The sequence below is a fragment of the Polyodon spathula genome, chromosome 17 (assembly GCF_017654505.1).
Source record: "Polyodon spathula isolate WHYD16114869_AA chromosome 17, ASM1765450v1, whole genome shotgun sequence".
Classification (NCBI taxonomy): domain Eukaryota; kingdom Metazoa; phylum Chordata; class Actinopteri; order Acipenseriformes; family Polyodontidae; genus Polyodon; species Polyodon spathula.
The window spans coordinates 4,197,663-4,223,924 of record NC_054550.1 but is presented as its reverse complement, the minus strand read 5'-3'; the positions used below and the strand labels follow the sequence as shown (position 1 = coordinate 4,223,924).

The following is a 26,262-nucleotide window of genomic DNA, read 5'->3' as shown; positions in this document are numbered from 1 at the left end:
TAAAATGGGTGAAACTGCTATGCAACAGGAGTCTTATTTCCATCCCTGCACTAGTGAGCATAAAGAACATCTTCAAGGTGGATGTTGGACAATAATAAAAAAATGATCCTTATCATAGGAATGCAGAGAGGCTAGAAGCCCAGTCAGTTTGTTTCTGGGATGGGTAGCAGGAGGCTGTAATAAATTCAGTTTCATAGTTTTGTTTCAAATGCTCAAAAGGCATGCCATCTTTACAAAGCCAGTCAACCACTAAAAACAACATTTTACAAGGTTTGCTCAATGCCATAAAAATAAAAGTAAAGAAAAAATATATTTGTTTTTGGTTTATATTTTGAACACATTTCACAACAGCAAAATAAAATAAAACAAAACTTAAAAGAAGAATGTAACTCAACACAGTATATACATTGACAAAAACAAACAAACAAACAAAAAAAACAGAACAAAACAAGCATAAAGTATGCATGCATTAACACTGAGGAATTTCTAAGTAAGTATTTATAGTGGTCATGTGATGCCCATAGCATTCCAGTCTTTTCAGAGACAATAAACACCATCATACATCACATAGCAATCACATTGTCTTTAGTGCAATAAGCAAGTCTGTCCACACGCTTATGCCCCACACTTCAAAATCACCATCATCTGCTTTCAAAGAGCACAAGGCAGTCTCAGTCGCCTCTTTTACTAACGTCGGTCCCTCCAAAAGACCCCTAAAACGGGCCAGCAGTTCCTTCCAGTTTAGTTCTGGAGAACTGCCGTGTCTCCAGGCCCCGCAACTAAAATCATACTCCATAGACCGCGCCCATTTGGTCAAAAACTCCAGGTAGGCGCATCTGAACGAGGGGTACCGGTGAGCCAGTTCAGATAGCAAAGCGCAAGGCACTCGGTGGCAGAATGTTTGTAGCTGGCATCTGTTGCTTAGCAACCACTTCAAAGCCAGGTCCACCGCACCGCTCTCCGTGCTAGTTTGTTTAGCCAAGAGAACAGCAGCCAAGATCTTTGAAAAATCTGACCTGTTTACTTCGTCTTGCTGTAACTGTGCGAAAAGGCTGTCGACAAGCTCGTCCCGCGGGAAAGCGGACGGACACCGCATCCGTGTCTCTAGACTTTTTAATACCATCTCACCCTCTGTTTCAGTTACAGGATCCAACAGCAACAGGTATGGGTTAGTGGCGGTCCTGCGCTCTAGTTTTAGGGCGTGTGACAGGACGGTAGATGCAGCTTTCAACCTGGCGATTCCGAGTAGGTGGTTCAGGTCAGACTGGTCACGCTGCCCCGTTGTGTCACGGCAACAAGGACGGAACCTGACGAAGAGAGTGTCGGACACGGTTTTGGGAAGGGCCGGGTTCGACAACAGCGAGGCGAGCAAGACGCCTCGGCAGTGACCCAAGTCTTCGAAACCCAGCTCACGGTACAGTTCAAACGCGTTGCTCAGGCTTCCGTTGATGGACACCAGCCTGTCGCCCAGTGCTTTGCGGATACGCGTGTTCGTGCGGAACCTGCCGTGCAGGTGCTCAAAATAAGTCGCCCACTGAAAAGCCCGATGGACGGTCTCGGGGTCCCAGTGTGACACATACTCGCTCCGCGCCACTGCCAACAGTTCAGCCACGCCGTTCAGATTCTGCAAAACACTTTCCATGATTTACGTTATCCAAATAAACTGTACGTGAAACGCATATTTTTAACTGCTGCAGCGTTAGCTAAATGTGTTTTATATTACTACAATGCTATACTAGCGCCACCACTCAGCTAAAACTTTAATAGTGTGGCATAACAAACACCTGATTCCCTGTCTAAAACGGATTCTCCATAACAAATTATTTCAGTTTCCACTTAAGTAACTTCACATATAAGCAGTTTTACTGCTGTTGATTAATACCTGTTAATCTTAGTTGCCTTTGCCGCCAGCAGATTTCGAACGGAGCAAAACTTCCGGGAGCAGGTTGAAAGGTTAACAGGCTTTTCTCAATAGAGGACTTGCAAATTTGACGTATTAGTTTTAGAACGAGGCTGTAGATGCGACACAGGAAGGTTCTTAAAGCGCACTCAGAGAAAGAGGCAGGGTGTGTTTCTGGAAAAAAATAGTTTTTATAGCGCACTGAATGAGTCAGTGAGGTATTTTGTTCGAATGTTTTTAAGCACATGCGAGTCTAGTCTGAGTTTGGAACAATGATCCCACTGACCTGGGGAAAACAATGATAATTTAGCCTGGATAGTGAACTTGTTTTAACAGGTGAGATAATATATCAAGTTGATAATTCATCCATTCCTACAGCCTAGTTTAAAAACAAAACAAAACAAAACAAAACAAAAACAAAAGCGTTAAATACATACAACTTTTTAACCCCTGAAAACCAACCATTAGATTATATCTTTTTTATGCATTTCACTTGGTGACTCCGAATGAGACTTATTCCAACTCCATTATTTATTTAAATATATATTAAATACATACAGTTTAGAGTGTAGCTAAAACTTAATTACATTTTCTTTCTTTTGTTCTTTCTTTCTCTCTTTTTTCATTCTTTTTGTCTTTCTTTCTTTCCAACACGCACACAGTACTGCAGTGGTCAATTTCCATGTATTCAGATGCACACAAATGTATTTAATTGTAACTTTTCAGATTAGTTGATTGTGGAGATGTGTAGGAGGCTTGCTTCTTGTTTTCCAGTGTTGGAGGTTGCTCTGTGGGGTAAAACACGTGGCACTTTGCTTATGACATCCTCACTGCGTGTTAAGATCTGGAGCAGACAGTGAGTTGACTGTTTAAATTCCTCAGTGTCACACACACACACACACACACACACACAGGCCCTGTATTGTGCAGCCTGGAAGCCTCAGGGAGCAAACACACAGCGTTATCTAAATGGCAGCATACTTACCTTTAAGGAAAGATTTGCATCATACAGCAATTGGACCCTATTGCCCTTTCACGATGCAAATTACAGGTCACGTGCAGCAATTATGAAAAAAATATTGTGTTCAAGCACGTTTTAGGCATTATCTAATATATATATATATATATATATCTATCTATCTATCTATATATCTATCTATCTATATATATATATATATATATATATATATATATATATATATATATATATATATATATATATATATGTGTGTGTGTGTGTGTGTGTGTGTGTGTGTGTGTGTGTGTGTTACACACGACTATATATATATATATATATCTATGGATACAATAATAAGAATAATAAGAATAAGATAGCAACACCTGCCAAAACACTGTCAATGGGGTGTAGGGGCCAGTCCTCTTGAAACCTCACCAGGCCACCAAGCGCCTACTATCTGCCGCCTATTAAAGTGGGTTCAGTCGGTGGCTAATAGCTCGGTTAGTTGGGTAACAGAGTCCTGTTTGTTAAGTGTACGTCACTAATAATAATACTAGGTGCTGGCATTGCCCTGTGAAAGGAAGAATTCAATTGAGTTTTAAGCTGTAGGGCTGAGTCTCGCCTCTAGAGGGCTGCTAATTCGGGTTCGGGTGAAGCCAGACACATCTGGTGATGCAGCAATTTACGCGAGTACCTTTCCCAAGGAGGTCTGCATTTGCCCTTCATAAAGCCTGATTCTGTATCTACTATATACATGGATCAAGGTAGCTGAGTTACTCACACGAAAGCACTTATTACCATTAATAATACATGCTGCACCTATACAACGTACAGTACAAAAAACTATTCCACATTGCCGCGAATGCATATACTGCGGATATATCACATGGGCATGAATGATGCTATTTTTTTTAACTAGACAGGAATTAGTTTGCCAACTTTGTAAAGAGAGAGAAAGCCGTTTTTATTTGATGTAATATAAGAAGTTGTGCTATGCAGTAAAGCGATGCAGCACGGAGACGAGCAGACTAAGACTAGCAGCGCTGTGGTGTTGGTATTCCCGTGTTTCATAAACGCATACAATACAATCCCAGACAGAGGAGGGCTCCGTGTGTAATACAGTATCCAATTGCAAGGGTAAATCATTGACAATTACGTTTGCCGTGCTCTGCGCTGAATGAGAAAAGGAAAGAAAGAAAGAGAGATAGCAGTAACCATTTGACTCCCGTCTGTGCATGCAGCGGCACTGTGACCATCGGCTGTGCGCAGCGTGCGATGTTTCTGCTGCGTGGTGACACTGCAGAACCCTGGAAAGAAGTTGATGCATGCAAAAGTATGAGGATTTGTAATTTGGACACTTTCACATCCAGCCTGAGGGGACTTGCACTGGATTGTTGCATTGCATCAGAAAAGTGAGTGAAAAGTGACGCGCAAGAAAATGAGAGAAAGAGAGATATTAATAGACTGGGAAGAGAAGGCAGCATTAAGTACAGCGGTATATCAGTAATGTAATATAACTTCATACTATTTAACTGCATAGAATAATGCAACGAGCAACTGGTAAATTATTATTATTATTATTATTATTATTATTATTATTATTATTATTATTATTATTATTATACTGGATCTACAATACAAACGAGAACGTTTTTTTCCTCTTCTTTTTTCAATATTCCACCTCTTACAAATAGTCCACTAGAATATATTGGTTAGTGGGCCAGCAAAATCCAAGCAAAAAAAGACGAGCTACATTTATTTGACTTGCAGTGACGTTTGCTTTTACTTTAGTTTAGGCTTCTAGAGTTGCGTTTAGTTGCGTTTAGTTTTCTAGGGGACTTTACACCGTGGTGTTTCGGGTATTTGTTTCAAATGCAATTTAATTTATTAGTTATTGTTTTATGGAGGTGAACTTGGCAGGGCTTGTTCATCTGTGATCAAGATTAATTCCCAGCTGGAATACATTATGCCAAGTAAAATAAACTAAGTTAATTTACTTAGTTTGTATTCCACCAGCCTAGGCCTGTATTATATTTTGTATAGACAATTACACATAGTAGGCTACAAATACAGCACCTTACTTTTAAACTGACAGAAGCGAATTATATTACTTATATAATCTCAACCTTCAAGTTTGCTTTCATCACCAGTAATAGTTAATAAAAGTTATGGTACACAGCTCTAAACTCAGTATATTACAGTTTACTTTGCTTTCTATGCATTTACAGTACTTTGCAAGTAAAAGAAACCAAAAATATTCTAGAACAGTTTAATGAAAAGTAAAATGTTAAATCTTTAAAAATCATTGTGAAAATAGCCAGTATGGGACACAGCTTAGTGTTCTGTGTACCTAACAAGAATGTATGTCACATGTGAGCCATTGTATGTAACATGTGTTCATAAAATTGCTTCCTCTCCATGGTAGAATGGCTTTACTGTAGCATCACTGATAACAAGAAGCATTGCCCTGCCACCACTGCGCAGTGTTTGCTAGGCTTGTGTATTGATCCATGGCAATACACCACTGTGTCTTGCTACCTGTGAGTATAGCTGTGTCATTCTGCAGGCTTTTCAATTGAGTGCTCAGCTTGGATTGCAATGGGAACTTCAGACTTAATTATTGCTTTGACTGATTTGAATTTTTTTTTTCTGTTATCATCACTTGGCTTAGAGGGCATTAAGACCTTCTTCTTCTTCTTCTACTTCTTTTTTTTTCTTGTGTTTTTCGATCTACAAGAATTTGTATTCTGGAAATTGTTGTCAATAGCATATAGCTTGCTGTGAACTGGAAGCATTGTGTAGTGTTTGCTGACGTTGGACAGCAGGACAGTGTGGTTCTTTTTGATGAAAAGTAGCACTCAGGTGACACCTGCCCAGTCTCAAGCATTGAAGAGCAGGGGTCCTGACCCGAATGCCTTGGTTCATAACCCCTGCCCCGGATGCTTGACTTTCTCACTGGTTGCCCAAGCAATATGGGACCACTTTATAACATAGCACTTGCTTAAAAATAACCTCCCTGTATAAATACTGGAGAATCACTTCCTCATCATTGTACCAGGCTTCTCTATTCTTCTGCAACCACACTACTGGTTACCCCACCAGAGTCAGGTTTCACTAAAATGGTTAATTTTGGAGATTCGGCCACAGGAGAGTTCATTGAATCACGGAAATCATTGAATAATTGATAGAAAAGCTAAACTGGAATAATGCGTGCATTTCATATCAGACAAAAAATGTGATATGCATTTTATATACAATAGTTTTCTACATATAGAGCAGCAATATACAGCAAGCATTGTTTGGTTTATTTTACCATTAGATTGACCTTGAGGCTGGTGGCACACTCCAGTCCCATTTAATGTGTCTTTTTTTCAACTTATATCTTACTATCTGACCAGTGCAGGTGTGAACCTGCTGCAGTACCTAACCACAGTGTTTTAGGGATTGTCCGCTGAACCCTTGACTTGTGACATGAGTCCACCCTGAAGTTCATTATTGAGATTTGCATGAGCGTGCATGGCTTTGTAACTGCTTGCTTATTTGCTTGCTATTTCTTTATCAGGATTTCCTTAGGGCCTGCAGGTCTGCTGTGTGTGATGTTTTGCTGTCGAGGTGAACATGAGATCGCACCTCGTTTGGTTAGAGTTTTTATTTTTATTTTTGTATTGTTCTTTTGTGTATTTTGAGGTAATAACCCACTGAGGTACACTGGCAGTGTGGACTGCTGAAAAAAGAAATCAGGTCACGTTGTTAAAATGTGAAAGGTTTTTCCCATATAAATGAATTTACCACAGTAAACTTGCCCAGTAGATCTGCAGTTTATTATGCTCTGGCCATGCTTATACCATGTCCTTTGCAATGGTGGACACATTACGTGATTATGAAAGACAAAAATAAAAGAATAGAATAGGCTGTTAAAATGACCCGCACCCATCACAGCACAGATACACCTCCTAAGCCCTGAAGGCTTTCCAAAATCATAAAGAAAAAGCTTTTAATGCCCTCTTTACAAACCTTTCATCTCTTCTCCCTCCTGTCTCCCAGGTCATAACTGAGATAAAAACCGACCCCCTTTTGAATAAATGTCAGTGTCTTTTGAGCTGATACAAAATGAAGCTGCATTCCATCATAGCCTGGGATGACAATAATAAACGCATCTCACAGTGGCATCGCAACTCATTACAATCCTGACATTGTTGTTCCCTTTTTACCGAAGCTGCCAGTAAAACATCAGAAAGGCTGCTTAGTTTACACCTGCTCTGCCTGCCAGCACTGCAATTAACTCACAAAGTATCACCGGGTTGAGAGAATAAAAAAGGCAGTTTTGGTTACAGGTCACTCAAATCTGTAATTTTAATCAGCAGCACCATGTTTTTGCAAGATAAATGCAGCACTGTACTGTACCGGTTAGCATAAAAAGCTCCCTGTTCTCTCTGTTCCAAAAAAAAAAAACAGGAGAGGAATTTAGCTGTCAGGGTGATTGAGAAGGTTACATGTCATTAGATGTCCTGTAAACGATCCTGGGCTGAGCTTGCAAGGTGGACAATGCTGCTTATAATCTGAGCTTTCTCCTCCTCTTCTCGTAACACGCAGCAGTGTGGACTGAGCACACAGACTGGGAACAGGCCCCTGTGCTTGCTTTCCAGTAGTGTGGGAGCTCTGAGGGGACAGACCTGTATCTACACCACACTGCAGTGCACAGGCTAAAGGTAACATCTCTCCTTCTGTTCATGTTGACCAGCGTTCACTGAGTCAATGCAAAGTGGAGGCGTAGTCTGAAATGGGAAGATCAGTTTTGCCTTTGCAGATTTTGATTGGTTGATTCTCATCCTGTTAACTGTCTATCTACCAAACTATCTTTTTCTTTGGTTTCTTTGTTTGTGTGTTGATGTACGCTATCTCTGTCCAGTTGTCTATTGTTTATTACCATGGGAAAAGCAAAATGCAGCAAAGCATAACGAAATAATGGTGTAATTGTGGTAAAGCACAGTTAAGCATGCTGAATCAAATACCAGTATGGAAAAGCATGGTGAATACACAGCTCAACCAGTATTGCAAACTGCAAAGTAACTGTCCAGCTGTAAGGGTGGTGATGTATGGGAATTTCATTTCTCATAGGATCCTTCCTGGTTCTTGTTTCCCTGTGTGTGTTGCAGGAGGGTGTCAGCAGGGAAATGATGTGCAGTGCCTTGAGTCCCAAGGAGCCCCGGGGCCCCAGTCTCTCCGACATGCACCAGTACAGCCAGTGGCTGGCCAGCCGGCACGAAGCCAGCCTGCTGCCCATGAAGGAGGACCTGGCGCTGTGGCTCTCAAACCTGCTGGGTAAGAGCGGGCATGGCTCCTCAGGAGCCCATCTTCCATGTGCATGGATCCGTGGATTTGATTCGCAAAGCTTTACTTCACAAGAGTTCAAGTAGTGGAGGGATGGAAATAAGACTCCTGTTGCATAGCAGTTTCACCCATTCCAGGTTTTAGTAAAAGCTTGATTCGACACAGTGTGTAAGTAGCAAGATCAGATGTGTTTTATTAAACTCACAGTAAAACCAGGAATGGATCAAAATGTTTCCATCCCTGATATAGAACACAACTGGGCCAATGTACAGAAAATAAACTACAGCTATATTCTAATTCTGGTCTTTTTCTTTCAAAATGGCTTTACACTCCAGTTCTCCACTTAGCTTAGAGCATCAGCTAATTTTAGAATGAAAGACGATCCTAACTGGCTATTTATTATTTCACGGACATTAGCTGCTAAATCATTCCTCGTCAATAACAGGCCTCCATTGTCTCAGATGTATTGAAGCATGACAGTATTGATCCTTAAACAAGGAGATCAGTTTTTACCACATTGTAACTGTCAGTGTGTGTGAATCCAGTTCTAGCGTTTTGAAATGTTAACAACTGTACAAAAACTCTGTATGAAATTAAATCTGCCAACTCAGTAACTTTAAGACAAATGACAAACGTTTAGGCTCATTCCTCCATCTGTAAAAAGGGTCTAAAAGCTTACATTTAATGAGACATAACTGTAGACAGTGCACCAACATTAAATGTGCTGTTTAGTTCGGGTTCATAAACCACAGTGTGTCCAATTAAATTTTGCTTAAATTGTATCTTTTGCTTGTTTGGGCTCCAGATTTTTGAAATGTATCTATTTGTGCGCTTCTGCACTGTAGTTGATTATTCTGCCTGTCTGAAAGGTTTAGCCTGGTGATATGCATCAAGAAGCTAGACCATGTGTGCAGTATGTATGGCCTGGAGCTGTTAGCTGGTAGTTAGATGCCCATGAAATGAGAGAACACTGCACAGGCAGGGCTGCACTGTGAAGCTTCTACGTGGCGCAGTTATTTGTCTTAATTTAATGCACTTTCTCAGCAGATGCTTTTTCTATGGGCTTCCCTTTACCAGAAAGCAACGATAAAGAGCATTAAAACCCCGATCAATAAAGAACGCATTTATAAAAAGGGGTCAGCGATTCTTTATATCAAGAAAATGAATGTCAAATGCTTTCCCATTTCCCTTCCTTTTGTACCTTGACATTTACTTTTTTATTTTTTATTGTCGTACCTGTGCTGTGTTTCCAGAAGTCTTCTGTTGTTTGCGGTATTTTAGTTGTAATGGCTGCGGTTGACTTGAACAGGCATTCAATGGAATGCCTGTTCTCTTCACCCCAGGCAGACCCATTCGCTTCTTGTAGACGGATTGAATGTAGTCAGCCCATTAGTAACTTGTTGTTTTTGAAAGCAATTAAAAACAAAGGGGATGAAAGCAAAGATTTGTTTTTTTTATCACAGCATCTTTATAGACTTCTTTTTTTGTATTCAAATCTAAGTGCATGTAAACTGATAAATATTTGACAGTGGTGCAGTACCCAGTATTACCATGCACAGGAATGCCAGGAGAAGCATCAAACTATATGTGAATCAATCTTAGTGCATTTGTGTGTGAGCAGCAAGAGCAGAGCCAGTAGTCATAGGGCTAGATCATGTACAGCAAGCCTAAGAGCAGATCCTGGAGTCACAGGGCTGGAACATGCACAGCAAACCCGAGAGCAGAGCCTGGAGTCACAGGGCTGGAACATGCACAGCAAACCCAAGAGCAGAGCCTGGAATCACAGGGCTGGAACATGCACAGCAAACCCAAGAGCAGAGCCTGGAGTCACAGGGCTGGAACATGCACAGCAAACCCAAGAGCAGAGCCTGGAGTCACAGGGCTGGAACATGCACAGCAAACCCAAGAGCAGAGCCTGGAGTCACAGGGCTGGAACATGCACAGCAAACCCAAGAGCAGAGCCTGGAGTCACAGGGCTGGAACATGCACAGCCAGCCCAAGAGCAGAGCCTGGAGTCACAGGGCTGGAACATGCACAGCAAACCCAAGAGCAGAGCCTGGAGTCACAGGGCTGGAACATGCACAGCAAACCCAAGAGCAGAGCCTGCAGTTACAGGGCTGTGTCCTCTCTTTGACATTTTCATTGGGCCAAAGGCATTGGATTTATGAGCTCAGTTCCTGGAGTTTATTTATACTGGCCAGTGAGCCTGAAAGGAAGCGTGGAGCCCTCGGGGTGTGGAATTCAGATCCCAGTACGAAGGTTTCATCTCATTGTACAGTCTCTACCAGATTCCTTCAGCAGCTGGGAGAGAATCAATTACCACATTTGGAACTCATTTAAACAAAACAAGAAAAAAAAAAACCAAAAATGTGTTTGAGCTTTTCTTTTTTTTGTTTTGTTTGATAGCTTAAGAAAAGAGTGATCTAAGTGGGTAGGTATTTCAAACAGAGAGTATTGCCAAGGCTTTCCTACAGTAGTTATGCATTTTCATTGAATACCGGGAGCCTCTATGCAAGTCTATAGCATAGTTTGGATAGTTTGGAGATTGAGATGGATCTGTGCTTAGTTTGTAACTGTGGTTACTTTGATTTTAATTTCCTGAACTGTTTAAACTTTGAGATTAAAAACTTTAACATGTGCTTACCCTCATAAAAGTTTCTTACAGTAAGAGCATAGCAAAGTTCAATAAAGCACAGCGAGAGCATGGTAAAGCATTGTAAAGTATAGTGACGAATGGTAAAGCATATTAAAAAAACATGGCAAACCATGGTAACCTATGGGAAATACACAGTATAACCATGGTAAAAGCATGGTAGAATTACAGAAATACCATGCAAAAATACTTTTAATTGTAGGCACTGCAAAACTTTTGGACATAGCTGTATGTCTATATTTTAAGTCCACCAGTAGTAAGTCCTATCTTAAACTCGTTGAAGTGATACAGGGAAATGTTTCTTAGCTGTGTCTGTTTCTTAATCCTGTTTCTTGGTCTTTGTTTTTCCTCCCTCCCCCAACTCGTCGACTCCAGGCAAGGAGATAACAGCGGAGAGCTTTATGGAAAAACTGGATAATGGAGCTCTGCTGTGTCAGCTGGCAGAGACCCTGCAGGAGAAATTCAAAGAGCTGCCGAACTCTGCCAAGGTACAGGTGCAACAGACAGAAGCGCTATTATCTGCGTACTCAGGATCGCTTTCGGATTTAGAAGCAAATAACTCAAAGGCAGCTCTGACAAGAGCAGAGCTAGCACAGGCGTTATACCAAGACAGGCTGTAAAACAAAACAAAACAAGAAAAGAAAAGAGTTCCTCAGCTCTGAGAGGGAGGAACGGTGTGATCTGGGTTCGAGGCTTCCTATTTCTGTATGGTTTTAGAGTTTGTTCGGAGGAAGCTGTGGGCAAAACTTTCTTTTCAAGCACTCAGAATGTGTGGGTATTCACTGTCTTATAGAAGAACTGCGCTAATGAGTGTCCATGCCAAGCTTTCCGATTGGACGATCTGTTCCCTAGATATAAAAAACAATGTCAAGCACTTCCTGTCTTTCCTTGACATGAGGGATATATTCATGCCAATGCAAATTAAAAATAGGAGAGAAATGTCATTCTGCAATTAGGGAACATTACTTTCTAGAGGCAGTTAAAATGTGAGTTGGCATGTATTCAGGTGTTAATAATAATAATAATAATAATAATAATAATAATAATAATAATAATAATAATAATAATAATAATAATAAATAATAATATGAATTCCAGTGTGGGTATTCTTGGACACAAGCGATTAGAGGAATTTGGAAGATGAAGGCTGTAATTTCAAGTCAAGCTGGGAACGGGACCAGCTGAGCTGATCTGGGAAGAAATGGACAGGACAGGACAGGACCACAAATATCCTCTAATATCACACACCATCCAGGGAACACAGGGAACGGCACACATGCTTTATGAAGTGCAGAATGCTTCTGTCTACGGGAAGCACACTGAGAGTGTCATCAGTTTAAGAGAAGTAGAGTAAAAACAGATTCCTTTTGAATTAGGGAGATGAAAAGCATAGAGTATATTAGTGTTTTATAGTGAAAAATAAATAAGAATTACAGGAGAGAATTTCTAGTCTTGTTTTGAGTAAACTTGCCTTTACTGAGAAAGCAGTGCACAGTTTTGAGTGGAATTATCTCCCCTGGAGTATGTTAACATTGCAGTCTGCAGGTATGCAGTGTTTAAAAGTTCAATAAGAAAAAAACCTGGCAGATCAAATTTCTGATTTTCATTCAGCTAAACTCAAATCATAATCATACAGTTTTTGTGCATGTGTTTGTTAGAGCCTGTTGTGTTGTTTACATGTTTTTCCTTTACTGTTTTCCATATCTATTTACATACAGTCTATACTTAGCTACGAAACTGGTCTTTAAGCTATTATCAAATCCATCATTCTCTGTCATACAGCATGAGTGCAAACACACTAGATCTCCAGAAATGATAGCCAAATTGTATTCTATTTACCTTTCACATACATGCGGAGCAGCAAGTTCAAATAGTCATACGCCACCTTTAAAACACAAAGAGAAAACTGTAGGGTTGCAATGAATTGTGATACTGTCAATAGCAATGTGCAAACTTGCAGTGCCTTACACTGCAAATAGAATGACTACTGCACATTGTAAACAGTAGTGCTTGAATTATGCTGACCGGCTTATATGGGGATCTGAAAATCATACAAAGTACCGGCATCTCTGACTGCTGATCTGAGCCAGACTGTCATTTTCCATGCTTGATGGATAAGGGCTGCTCCAGTCTGTTTAACTCGGAGAACGCAAGATTAGCGGAATGCTTGAGTTCTTGCCGGTTCTGGAGCGAGCTGTGTTCTGTTGCGTCTGTGCGAATCCCTTCTCTCGAGTTACAGTGATTGCGAGGCTGATTGAGCTGACTTTTTTCATAGGCCTGAGGTCTCTCACAATGGTGTGCTTTTCATTCACCCGACAGTCCATGTTGCTTCCTGCTGTCGGCAGCCCCTGCAGCCCCTCTGTTTCTCGTCTCATCTATTAACACCTGGTTGAAATCTTTGGCCAGCCCTTCACATTAGGACCACAGTGCCCTGCAAGGTCAAATGGACTCTGATGCCCTATAAACAGTGATTCACACAGCTTTACGGATGTCATTTTTGAAGCTGTGGGTTCATAGGTCAGCATATTCTGGTAGCTGATGTTAGTGTGTTGTTATAGGGATCTCATTATAAAGCCGATAATCGAGTTGAAAGGTTACAGGTAATAAAACGCAAACTTAAACAACCCCGCTGTACTTCAAGGACATCAATTAAATACATTATGTATTTGTTTCTTGTTTTGTAAGATTAACGACAATTTTAAATGATTAAGCTTTCACCTCCCCCCTCCAATTTCTGGGTAGTTTTAATTTCCTGTGTAGTATGCTGCTAAACTCTTTTTTTCTTATTTAGTCTTTTTATGTGTACCGGTTTAAAGTATGTATTAATCCTGCATTGGAAGCATTTTAAATAAGTATTGTAGGAAATTGTCATGATTATATATATATATAATTGCAAAGTCAAACCTTGGACACAAGTAACTACATTAAGTTGCTTTAACCAACTAAATCATATGCTTGTGATTATGACACAGAAACACTCTTTGCTAGCAGAACAGGCTGTGATATACGGCAGTACTTTCCGGGAAAAGGTGAAACCTTGAGTTTTGCAAAACAAACAAAACAAAACACAGAATGAGCATCATAGGGTTCTGTAAATGGAAGCAGGTTGTGTTGTTTACCAAGGCTGGCATAGCAAATAAAGCACAACAAGAATGTCAAGTATGCATTTAGTAGACACTTTCCAGCACAGCCACAGCAAAGATAAATGACGCCCCTAGCAACTGTTCTTTGGAAGTTCCCTGTTTATTTATATTTTATTATTTATTAATTATTGCAATTGCTTAATGGGATTAGATTTCAGGTCACATGTCCAAAATAATGCTTGTGTGTGAAGCTTCTTGTTTAAAGATTAAGGGCAAGAGGGGATAGAAGCTGTTCTGCACCTAGTCACAAAGTTTAACCAAAGAAATTGCTTTGGCAGATCACTAAAGCAAAGCACCACCAGATCGGTCTGAATCTTCCCACGGCACATAACAGACGAGACACTGCTATAGGCAGCCTCTTAATGATTGAAAATAATGAATTGTGCAAATGTACAACACAGCTTGCTCTGGCTCGCCCGTCCTCCTAGGACTAGGTGACCACACAACATGACTCTACGTTGATGGGGTTGACTTAAACAATACATTGTAAAAACATCAGCAGGGAAAAACAACAACAACAACAAAAAAAAACCCCAGTGATTTTGAATTATTAGAAAAAAAGCCAACCAACAAATACAATACTGTACTGAAACTTAAATTAAAGCACAGAAAAGTTTGTTCATAACTAAAAATGTAAAATAAAATATAGTTTTTATTGTTATATTCATCATCTCGCTGGCAATCTAGGATCTCAAAGCTTGCAGGCTTTACAGTAAAGAGATTTGGATTGTCTTTTTCTCTAACAAAAGGGAAGAAAAGGAATCTCAACATGAGGCTGCATTTCTCCAGCATGACATCACTTTACCTTTCCCTTTCTCAGACTCTCACATCCTGTACTAAACCACATTCATGCACATAAAATGAGCAGGAAGACAGGCAGGAGGGAGAGTCGCTCGCTGGTCATTCGATACCGTTGGCTCCAGTCATGATTGTTTAAAGAAACCGTGGATACACTAGCCAGAGTTAACAATGGTCATTCTTTCCATGTGGAAAGTTAATTATACTGAGGTCTTCCTTACTGGCTTCAAAATTTATACGAAAAAGGAGCTGTGAGCAAAGTAACATAGTCACTAAGATATGAAGTCTGTCTGAGACGAAACAGATGGATTGAAATGCATGGGGGAGAGGGGCTCACTGGGAAATTGCTCTTTGCCCAAATCATAATTTACCTCATGGAATTTAAAGGGGTTATGCCATCTGTATATTCCGAATTTCACAGCTGTATCCTATTTAATGTGTTGTTTTGCTTATCATCGTAATATTCATACTTAATTTACAGTTAAAAAGGAATTTCCAGAAGTTTCTTAGAAATCTGTTGCTCGTCAAAACGAGGCCTGATGTTTTCGACATAGCGGCTTCAGTTTTCAACACCGTCTCACGGGACATCCAATCAGCAGACAGAAATCTGTCCTTAGACCTTCAATTTGCATTTGTTTACAAAACATGTGTGATGCAATGTTGCAGAAACTTTCTCAGACCCAGCATGTTTTTTTTTTTTTTAATTATTATTTAAACTTACCGCAACATTAATAAACATATTTGAAGCCTAGCAACTTGTTTTGAGGCAAAATACAGATTTTTTTGGGGACCAATATAGCTTACAGCTGCGCAAAAATGTTTATTACTGTTCTTACTTTGTTCACTTGGTTTACTAACGAAAGCCCTTTTTTTTAAATATGGGGATTGTTTCTGGAAAAAAATAGGAGGGGGAAAGGAATTACATCTGCACACCCCCTAGTAGTCATTTCCAGCAGTGGCTGGAATAGTTAGTATACCAGGTGATAATAATCCAAGCATTTGATTATTATTATTATTATTATTATTATTATTATTATTATTATTATTATTATTATTATTATTATTTCTTTCTTAGCAGGCAATATGAAGCATCATATTATAAGATATAATAGAATGGCGGCGATGTTAGCTCCGGGGAACAACCAAAGTGCGGTCTCCCTAGCGCCTCAGCATGGCCACCGTTAAACACTGCTTCTGCTCCTCGTGTATTGCCACATTAAGGGCTGTCTGTCAGAGATCCAGCACTACCTTGAATCCCCTTGTGTGTTGGGATCCGACAGCATCTTGTAACTTTTCTAGTGTCTGTGTGAGCAGCAGCAGCAGCTACAGGTTCTCAGCTGACTCTCTGCCCTCTCACCCCACAGAACCAGCCCTTCCGGAGGATCCCTTGCAAAGCCAGCGCCCCCTCCGGGTCATTCTTCGCCCGTGACAACACTGCCAACTTCTTGAGCTGGTGTCGAGAGGTGGGGGTGGGAGACACCTGCCTGTTTGAGTCTGAAGGGCTGGGTAAGCGTCCAGCAGTCTGTCACGGGCGGTCTGTCTGCTGTCTGTGTGTTGCGTGTGTTACCTATCTAACACAAGAGATGACATACAATCCAGAGCTTGTGATTATAATAATGGAGTTTAGCTTTTATGTGATGGTTTTGCTGTCTTTATCAAACCAGATCTATCTATCTATCTATCTATCTATCTATCTATCTATCTATCTATCTATCTATCTATCTATCTATCTATCTATCTATCTGCCTGTCCGCCCTTCCGTCCATCTGTCCGTAAATAAGGAGTAAAATAACTTGGAAGGAAAGTTGCTTTTGCACTTTTGAAGTTTATCCGGAAAGCTGCTTGGTAGACAGAATGGCACAAGCAGAAGACAGGTTTTGATTTCTGTGTTCAGTATAAAGCTGTCCTTTTCTTTCCGCGAGCGCCAGATCTTTGTGAAAAGCAGCGATTGTTGACTTGCGAGGGGACGTCTCAGATGGAGATGAAAGCCTCCTTTTTATTCCTCTGAATGGCTTATTTGTTTCTCGTCAGGAATAAGCAGTCAAGAGACCTGCCCCTCCTCTTTGTAAAGCACTCCAAACGCCCCTTTGACAATGCAAGACGCATCCTTATCTCTCCTGAAAGGGATATGCGCTCCTTGTGCCGGGGTCTTTACACATTTTGTTGTGATCTCTCCCATTTCAATCTGGCCTGTCCTACTTGCCTTACTGAGAGATTGAAAAACTGATAGAGAGAAAGGGTGAGAAAGAGAGAGAGAGGTGCATAGCAGTGACTGACAGCTTAAACCATCTTCCATCAGACATTATCTTAATTTTATTTCCATAGAATTTTATAAGAGTGTCCAAAAAAAACTATAATACTCTAAGTGGAGTTCTACATTCTACTGTACTAAACTATACTGTTTTGCCCATGACTAGATGTTTTTTGAAATGTGTGTCTCATAATTTGCTTGTATACGGCAACACATTCTTGCTGTGGCACAACAGAGGAGCTACAATGCAATCCAATAGCTCTCTATTTGAACTCACAAAGAAGAATGCTGCCTCTGTGTGTAAAAATGTTATACGAATGTTAATAGAAAAAACAAAGCACCAAGCAAGATGTCTTTGGGACTCTGCTTTTCCACGTCTAATGCAATGCAGTGGTTTGAGAGCTTCCTGGGAAGCAAGGGGAAGTGCAGCAGCAGTATCTGCTGCTATGCTGGGGGTCAGACGGTCACAAAGATGCTGAAAGGTGGAACTGCTGCTGTGTGTGTGTGCTGTTCTGTTCTCTACACTCGCTGCTATGCGTGCAGTTTCATCTCCAGTGGATTGCAGTGGGTTGTATTTTGTCTAGTGTTTATGTGGTTTACCTCCTTGTGAGTATCTGGGGAATAGTGCCTTAATAAATAGTATGTTATAATCCTACTCCATGCTCTTTCAAATATTCTGATCTTTAGTTTTGGGTGTTTGTCATTTGACAGTTCTTCATAAACAACCCAGAGAAGTATGTCTGTGCTTACTGGAGCTGGGAAGAATGGCATCCAGGTAAAGTTTTACTGTTAATCTAATGGAGCTGGCTCAATTCAGATATCCTTTTTTAGTTCAGGTTCACAAAACATGTGCTTTGTAATTATACCCTCCTGTGCTTCAGCCAAAAGCACCCGCAAAACCAGGCTCATCCAGACCCAGAATAAACACTGTGCTGTGTAAATAATTAACAGCATAGTGGAAAAGGTGAAAATGTGAACCAACAGCTGGTTCCTTAACCTTTAACCTCACATCTCTGCAATATTCCCTTCATTTCCCCTCTTGGCTAAGACAAAAGCATTCAGGTGGAAAATAAAAAAGAGCGATCGACATTTTTGGGAATAAATATTGATATTTTCCAGCCCATTTAGCTGTGAAATCATTCAGCTGGCATCCTGGCCCATCACTAACCTTCCCAAACTAACAGATCAGGTGTGACAGAGAGAGATGGCTTGTAGTCGCGGGGCCTCGGAACATCTGGAGGACAGCTGTTCAAATAGCCGTCCTCTGTCAGTGTTCCCTGACGCATTTACGTAGGTGGGTTACTGGGGCCAGATCAGCACAGTGCAGCAGAGTACAACCAGCCTCGGACTCTTTTTAAAACCTACCAAGAATAATGTTCTCTTTCAAGGCAAATCCAAGTGTGATGAGAATACTCAAAGCTCCTTACTGAGCGCATCAGAATCTGGGGTTATCAGGAGGGGCCTGCCCTTCTGTCCATCTGTCTGTCCACCTATCCGTATAAATCTCCCATACGGTTGTTTAGTTTTTAATGAGAGCGACTGATCAGATTTTGAATTTACAGGAATGTGTCACACCTGTTATGAGTATCTGCCCATCCACAGAGACCAGATTTTAACAATGGTCGAAACTGTAGGCACTTTATTCAAAGAACTGTAATCCCGATTTACACTGTACAGCATTTAGTGTAGTGCTGCATACGGCATGCGTTACTGAGCTAACTGCATGGACTGCCAGGTAGCTTTGAGCCTGTCTCTGTTGTTTGCCTCCCCTGTGCAGGTACGGAGTGGAGCCCCCCGGGCTCATCAAACTGGAGAAAGAGATCGAGCAGGAGGAGAAGATTTCCATCCCATCCCCCTGCCCCGTCTCCCCCGTCTCCCCCTCACCCAACAAGTCACCCAGCAGGAAAAGCACAGGGAAGCTTCTAGACGACGCTGTGAGTAAAGCCAGAGAGAGATGCTACTGCAGATAATATCTCCTTTTTCGCAAATCCCTCTTATAAAAGTTTTCTGTAGCAAAAGCATTGCAATGTGCAAAAATGCTTTGTTTTTACGTATTACTTTTCGTAACAGCCCAGGAAGATATATAGCATCCTCCATATATATATATATATATATATATATATATATATATATATATATATATATATATATATATATATATATAGGGTATTAAATACCAATTACCAATGTAAACTACAGTAAATGCATAGTATAACTATTGGAAAAATCATAGGGAAACTATAAAATTACTTGCAAATTTACTGCAGTTAACTTTTTATAAGGGATAATCTTTTTCTTTCTTTGGAAGTAAAGGTGTGTAATGTAATTGTACAGAATACTCATCCATTCTAATAGACAGTTTCTCTCCCATTGCAGGTAAAACACATTTCCGAGGACCCTCCTTGTAAGTGCCCTAACAGGTTTTGTGTGGAGATGCAATCCCAAGGAAGATATCGGGTGGGAGAAAAGATTCTCTTCATCAGGGTACAGCAATATACTTTCGATTAGATCACAATCTGTAGTACCACTAATCCCCACCAGAGCCCCCCCCCCTCCGTGCTTACAGTGACCCCTGTTGGTAAGGGGGTCAAACAGCACCCAGGAAGCTGGTGGCCGCTGCTGTTGATTTTTAATGGAAATGTAAGAGCCATGCCATTTCATTTTGAGTTGTGCATAGCAGATGCTTTTCGTGTATGTAGAGGGAGCAGTAGTGGGATTTGTTGGCGTGCAGATCCTGGATTGTGGTGCTGCGAGGGTTAAGGTGGAAGGGGTTTCCTGTCAGATCCGATGCTCTCCTGGGACATCCCGTCTGTCAGGTAAACTTTTTGACGGCCTGTGCTTGGTCTTCATTGCTCCTGGCAGTAACTCGATCACTGCAATTCAGCAATTACTGCCTAATGGAGCACCGGCACAGAGCTGGCATTGTCACCACAGAGCTACTGTCCTGATCAGCAGGCACATTACTGTAGGCTGGCACAGATTCATTCACAGGGTGGAGTGTTTTGCTTCTCTCTTGCTTGGTTCTTGGCCAGTTTAGGGAATTGATAAGGCTGTTTTTTTTGCCTCAGAAATAGAACCCTTTCTTTGTTGCACTGCAGTAAAAGCTACTTTTCTTTGCGGTCACCAGAATGAAGCTGTCATCAGCTGTTAGGAGCCAGTGAGGCTTTTTATTGATCTGTTTTTTCAGTCCAAATATCATTCAGGACACAATGAAAATAATGATATTAAAAAAATTGCCCGTATCAGACTACCTGTACATGAGATTTAATTTTCAGTCATAACAAGACTGCCTTTATTTTAAAAAAAGGTTCATGCATGCTCAAGCCTTACTAAATAAAATAATTGGATGGGTTTTCTTTTCTGTATGTCATGAAAGACACTAAAATTGGCAGCAGTTTACAGTACAATGAGCTGCATTTACAAAGAAATTAAAATGAAATCCATCAGGTTTGCAGCAGTATGGTGTGCTGGAATCAGCCAAGCTCCTTCAGTCTTGACGTCTCTTTAATAAAAAAAAAAAAAAAAAAAAAAAAAAAAAAAAAAAAACAGCCCGGTTGCCAGGGTAGAGGCTACAGAGCTGTCGTCATGACCACGCAGGAAGAAAGAATTCTTCTGGGATGTATTCGGCCTGTGCCAACAGGTAAAGCCTGTGTAACTTAAGGGCTTAAGTGATGTGCTCGATCCTGGCTAAACTGTGCCGAAAAAGCACGGAACTCAAGCCAAATGTTGCATGGGCAAGGCAATCGAGTTACTTTTCAGAGGATAGTTTAAATACTGTTAAAACTGTTTTTCCTCTGAAATTCTGGCTTCAAAAACTGTTGCTCAGCATTGAAGTCGCCAAACTGAATGCAGCGAGGTGAACAGGAGTTAACACTGAACTAAAATTGGGGTACAAGGGAGACAGACTTGTTATTCGCAGGAAGAGGATTCTGCTTTGTCTTGGCTGGTAGTTTGCCAGTTTTGGGAATTAGGAAAATCTGTTTTCAGTGTTGACACTCAGCTCCCTTCCGCTAACTCAGATGTTGGGCTCTAATGAATTGATCTGCCGCCACTTTTTACATTATAAAGAAAGAAGTCTGCTTTTTTATAACTTACTTTTAAAGAAAACAAAAATACAGTAAAGTGAACCACTCACAGTGTTAAAGATGTTGCTTTTCACAGTCTTTTAACAATTCAAGCAGAAGCGATTTAGATTTGTCAATTCAATTTAAAACGATGGATAAGAAGTTATTGGAAGAAGTGACCCCGCCCCATCAGAAGCCCCTTGCAGAAGCCACACCCCCTGGCTGTTCTTCACTCAGAAGCCACACCCTTTGGCTCTTGACATCAATCAGGTTGACACAGGGAATTCATTATAGGTGTGAAGCAGGCAGGCAGTATGGCGACCTGCTGCAATTAAATATATTGAACACCATGGCCTTCCCTGTAATTCAGAGCACCAGGTTGCAGCTGAAACACATTGGAAATCAATGCCAACTTAATGAGCAGTGCCTCCTGATTAAAATCTTAACAGGGGGACACTAATTGCGGACTGGCGTTTACTGCGACTGATGAAACCCTGTTTGTCTGAAGGATTAGCTTCCATAACTAAATGGATCGTGCTGGCAGGAAATCTAAGAGTTTCTCCCATTTGCTGACTGTATTAGTACCATCCAAAGCGTGCTTCAGTCTAACCCCCAGCTGTGCAGACCTGTGAACGACTCTCGATACAAGCTCCCTTCGTCATTATTGTGTCACCAGCAACCTCTAGTGGTCACAAGCTGATATTGCAACCTTTTTACTAGAAACCACTGCAAAAAGCCATTCAAACACTAAAACTACATTTACCTAACATAAATAAGTATATCCTATGATAAACAGTTGTTGTATCTAAAAAATACTGCCTTCAATATATCACATAGAGCGGCGGCATGTCTAAGCTAAAGAGGGGAGGAGACATTTCTCTATACAGGGATGGTATAAGACTCCTGTTGCATAGCAGTTCCACCCATTCCAGGTTTTAATACAAGCTTGATTAGCCACAGTGTATAGGTAACAAGAGCAGGTGTGTCTGATTACATTTATAGTGAAACCAGGAATGAATCGAACTGCTATGCAACGGGAGTTTTATTTCCATCCCTGAGGTAGCGGCGAGGGTATGAACAGATTGCATGCACATGCTGATGATGCTGAAACGCTGAGGCGCTTTAAGAGCCGGATCGAAATTGAATAGATCAACCAGCTACCAGGAACGAGCTACCAGAAGCATAGATGGGTCCAGTGACTTTCTCTCGTTTGTAAATCTTCGCCTGCCTGTAATGCATGTAACTTAATGAGTGACTCTCAAACATCACACATACGGAACTTGTACTGTACCTGGTCACAGTCAATATTACAATCATATTTTTGGAAGCAGCACGTTATGTCAAATAGAACCAATTATCGTAACATCGGGTTTGACCCGACTGCGCGGCAGGCACGTCACGGTCCCCACAGAGAATTGAAGAGCGCTGACCTACCCAGGAGCGCTATTGAGATTTCAAATAAAAAAGTGTGTTTATTTGAGTCCTGTTTGCAGGTCTTTGTGTACTCGGAGGCTACACTCTTCACATGTCAATGTCACTTAGCAACCAAGGACAGGGTCTCTTTGAACTGGGTCCTGCGCGACTCGCTCCTTGAAGGCACGGCAAGTTCTCATTGTGCGCATCGTGAGTGCACCGCATTGAGTCTAACGATGCCTCCAATCCTCTCGGTTTCTTATTTGTTTTGCTGTTTGTGTGCCGCGGAAGCGCTGGGTAATTTCGCGGGGTCAGTGCGACTTTGCAGCTATTTCTCTGCTCTTTCATCTCGTGTTTTTTTTAAATAAAAAATTCCAGACGGTGCCGTCAGCCATTCATTTCAGCCCTTTTGATTCATTTCATGTTTTTTTTTTTTTTAAATTAATTTATTTATTTATTTTTGGAACTCAACAGGCTCAGGAGTCTGATTTGCACTTCTGTTAGCAAGCTGGGAAATATTAATAACAACACAGAAAGAAAGAAAAAAATCTTCTTGCTATTGGGAGTACGAAGAATAAGCTACAACGTTTAAGACTGTGCATAGTTCAAATCAGGAAATATTCGATAGATAATAGCGTATTATGTACAACTGTGCCTTACCTACTACTAGAAAAAGACATTGTTTTTAAATGAATGAACTATATATTTATACTAAGCCATCCACATATATACTTGGTTTAATTGTGATTTATACCCTCAATACCAAGTGAACTGGTTCAACATGAATGGATAACTTGGTTAAAGCAAGCCTTGTACCTCAAGCCGTCCTCTGGGCTTTAGACTGGAGCATTAACTTGGTGACAGCAGTATAACTAAATTATGCTTTAGTTGTGTTCATCTTAATCATGAACATGGTTTTATTTGACTCGTTTGTTCCAGCCGTGTTGGGCTGAGGGCTGTCAGAGAGTAAGAATGGTTAGAATTCAGGTTCAGTCCCAGACCTGAGCCTGGGTTAGCACAGTGCATTGGGCAAGACTTTGTTAACCCTGTCTAACTGGAGACACAACAATCTGGAGTGAGATTGCAGCAGGGCAGTGCCAGTGGATTGGAGAGTCATCTTATCAACCAACCTCCCCCATTTTTGAAGTGTGTTTCTTTACATTTAGAGATCAAAAGGCTCTCTGTATGCCCCATATCATGTCAGATGCTATTGATGTACCCTTAGCAGGATAGGGTATATTGTGGCTTATTCCTCCATGAAAATAATGACCAACACTCAAGGTGCTACAGCCACAAAAAAAAAAAAAAATGGTGCAATGGTGCTGTTTTATTATGATAGATCGTAAGAGATCATTATGATGCACACTGGCATTCAAAAACACATTACCGGGGTGACATGTATTAACACAAGCATATGGGAGAGTAGGTGTTCAGCAACAGTGTGATGTCTGCATTAGCAGGGAGGGATTTCCTTAGAAACAATTACTTCCTTGAACAATCCCCAGAGTGCTAGGATACCATCTCACTATAATGCGTCTGCCATTGATTCGAATCATAAAGGTACCATCATCGCATTGATGAACTGGGTTTGCTCATTAAAAAACCCATTATAACTCCAGCCTCTTATAACCTAGCTCTCGAGTCGAGAGCCCTGCGTTCCAAACAATACACGGACGTGTGCTGGAAAACGGAGCCCCGCTGCGCAGTCCAATTAAAAACTGGACTCCAAAGACCTGAGTATCTGAGGCATGTGGGTTGTGATGTTTTAATGCTGTGCTCGTCCTGTTTGGTATATGCAGGACGTCGAGGGATGACTTTTATTAATAATGACAAGCGATGAGGACTGAGCTTGAAATAAACAGACAGGGAGACATTTCAAATAGCGATAAAGCAACTTGATCTTATCTTAAAGCTTCTTGGTTTATTAATTGTTTCTAAAGCAACATATGATCTTTCTAGATGGCACCTGATAGAAAAGCATTTGTGACTCTTTGTTCTGTCTGCCAGTAACATGAGGGCTTACTGCCTGCCCGCCTGTTTTGGGGTGAGCATTCAACTCTGCTCTTTGTGAATACTTTGCCTTGCTTGCCTGTGCTTTCCCATGCTTTCACTGTGCTGTGCTGCCCAATCACTTCCTTGTCAGTCTGTAGTTTGGTGTTGTCGATGTGATGCAGTGTCTGACTGAAGCCCATGCTCTTCCTCCAGCAGGCTATCAAAGTTTCACCCCTTTACCAGTAACACTTACAGTGGTGGACACCCCACTCCCTTCGTTTTGTGCTCAGCCGTCTGTAAATCATTCAAATAATCAGAGTGCTGTTAAGTAATTAGATTTCTTTCAGGCGTTTTATGAAACATAAAGTTGGCTCGTCTAATTCTTGCAAAAACACAAGATCGGGCAAATGAAATGTGTAGTTAGTGTAGCAAGTCACGGAAGAAGAGTCATTATGTTGTCCTCAGGGCAGTGTAGACTTTTGAACCCCTGCTAACTCACCCGAAAATGCAACATCTTATTAGTCTTTCTCTATAATGCAAGCTGATTACCTTTTTTCTGAACTGCTGAACTGTGAACTGAAGCATTGGCATGTGATTAGTGACAGCTGAAGAGCTTGCTATCGATATGCAACAGTGCTGACCAGACCGAGGCTGGCTATACTTCATGTACATTTTCAATTATTAAATGGCATCTTTTATGAAGCCCTGATACATTCCTAAAGGCTCAGCATTGTTGTCCTTCAGCAATGCACAGTAGTATCTGAGTGTTGAAAACAAACATCGTTAAAGCTAGTCAATGTCTGTAGGCCACCCGCGTTGGTCTTGGTTGCCGAGCAGCCGCACAGTAGGTAGCCCATATGATTTCATCAAAAACAAGACTTACTTTGAATGCTTAACCTGTGGTCAGTGCACATCATCAGGCACTGCACAAGCCTAATACTTGAAGTTGTTTTTAAGTTATTGGGTATTAGTTAAGGCATGATACTCACTGGTTCAGTGGGAATGAGTGAGGAAACTTAAACGCATGGAATTACCTCTTTACAGCACATATGTTTGAATTTGTTTTACTGATTAAACATTGCCGTTGCTCTGGCTTTAGCTTGGCTAATCCAATATTGTGATGACAATACTGCTGCATGCTGGTCATTGGTCATTATTTACTTCAGCAAATACACTTTATCTATGCACTTATTTAAGTAAACAGGAGATACGTCGGTCTGATTTCCATTTACCTGCAGTTCAATGCATTACACTGGGTCTTTCTTTCACTGTGCTGTACTTCTCTTTGTTATGCTGTAATCATGTTATACTGCAGTAGCCCTATAAAAGGATAGTTCTGCTGGTATAAAACCCTTTTATTTTTTTAAAAGGCAGGCATATGGTAGTAAAATAAAACAACAACCACACACATCAGTATGTTTCTCAAAACGCTCTACAGGGAGTGCTCTGTGGAGAAATATTGGTAACTGCTATTGCCTGGGAAACAGGTTTTTGAATATTATTGTGTATGAGTGAAAAATTGCATTTTGCATGCATCAAGTATGCACGATCAATAAGGTAAGTGCCTTTGTGAATTGTAACCGAGGCGCAGGGAATGTGCAAGCCAAGGCAGTGGCAAGGACAATCTGGCAGAAGTAATGATGGGGCTGTCAAATGCAAGCAGGATTCTCACAATGTAACCTCCATCACCCAGCAGAGAGAAGACAGCACTGCATTAAAGCCTTATTAAATAATACTAATAGCCCGCCCGGGGCAGAGT

The 26,262-nt window shown here is 41.0% G+C and overlaps 2 protein-coding genes across 4 annotated transcripts in view; one reads left to right on the top strand and one right to left on the bottom strand.

Annotated features, from left to right (window-relative positions):
- Positions 1–351: 351 nt before the first annotated feature.
- Positions 352–1,908, bottom strand: fancf (FA complementation group F). The gene has a single exon (XM_041276855.1). It carries the CDS (start codon positions 1,640–1,642, stop codon positions 575–577), a length of 1,068 nt encoding a protein of 355 aa, XP_041132789.1. The 5' UTR covers positions 1,643–1,908; the 3' UTR covers positions 352–574.
- Positions 1,909–3,893: 1,985 nt separating this feature from the next.
- LOC121329504 (growth arrest-specific protein 2-like) overlaps positions 3,894–26,262 on the top strand; it is a 28,441-nt gene continuing 6,072 nt past the window's right edge. The window contains exons 1-8 of one of the 3 annotated variants that reach the window (XM_041275090.1): positions 3,894–4,270; positions 7,452–7,567; positions 8,015–8,180; positions 11,218–11,330; positions 16,148–16,289; positions 17,746–17,809; positions 18,812–18,968; positions 19,411–20,371. In XM_041275090.1, coding sequence (XP_041131024.1) covers positions 8,033–8,180; positions 11,218–11,330; positions 16,148–16,289; positions 17,746–17,809; positions 18,812–18,968; positions 19,411–19,542 — 756 coding nt within the window. In that variant the 5' untranslated portion in view covers positions 3,894–4,270; positions 7,452–7,567; positions 8,015–8,032 and the 3' untranslated portion in view covers positions 19,543–20,371. Of the gene's footprint in view, positions 4,271–7,451; positions 7,568–8,014; positions 8,181–11,217; positions 11,331–16,147; positions 16,290–17,745; positions 17,810–18,811; positions 18,969–19,410; positions 20,372–26,262 lie in introns of those variants that run through there. The other 2 variants (XM_041275088.1, XM_041275089.1) reach the window with 2 other exon arrangements.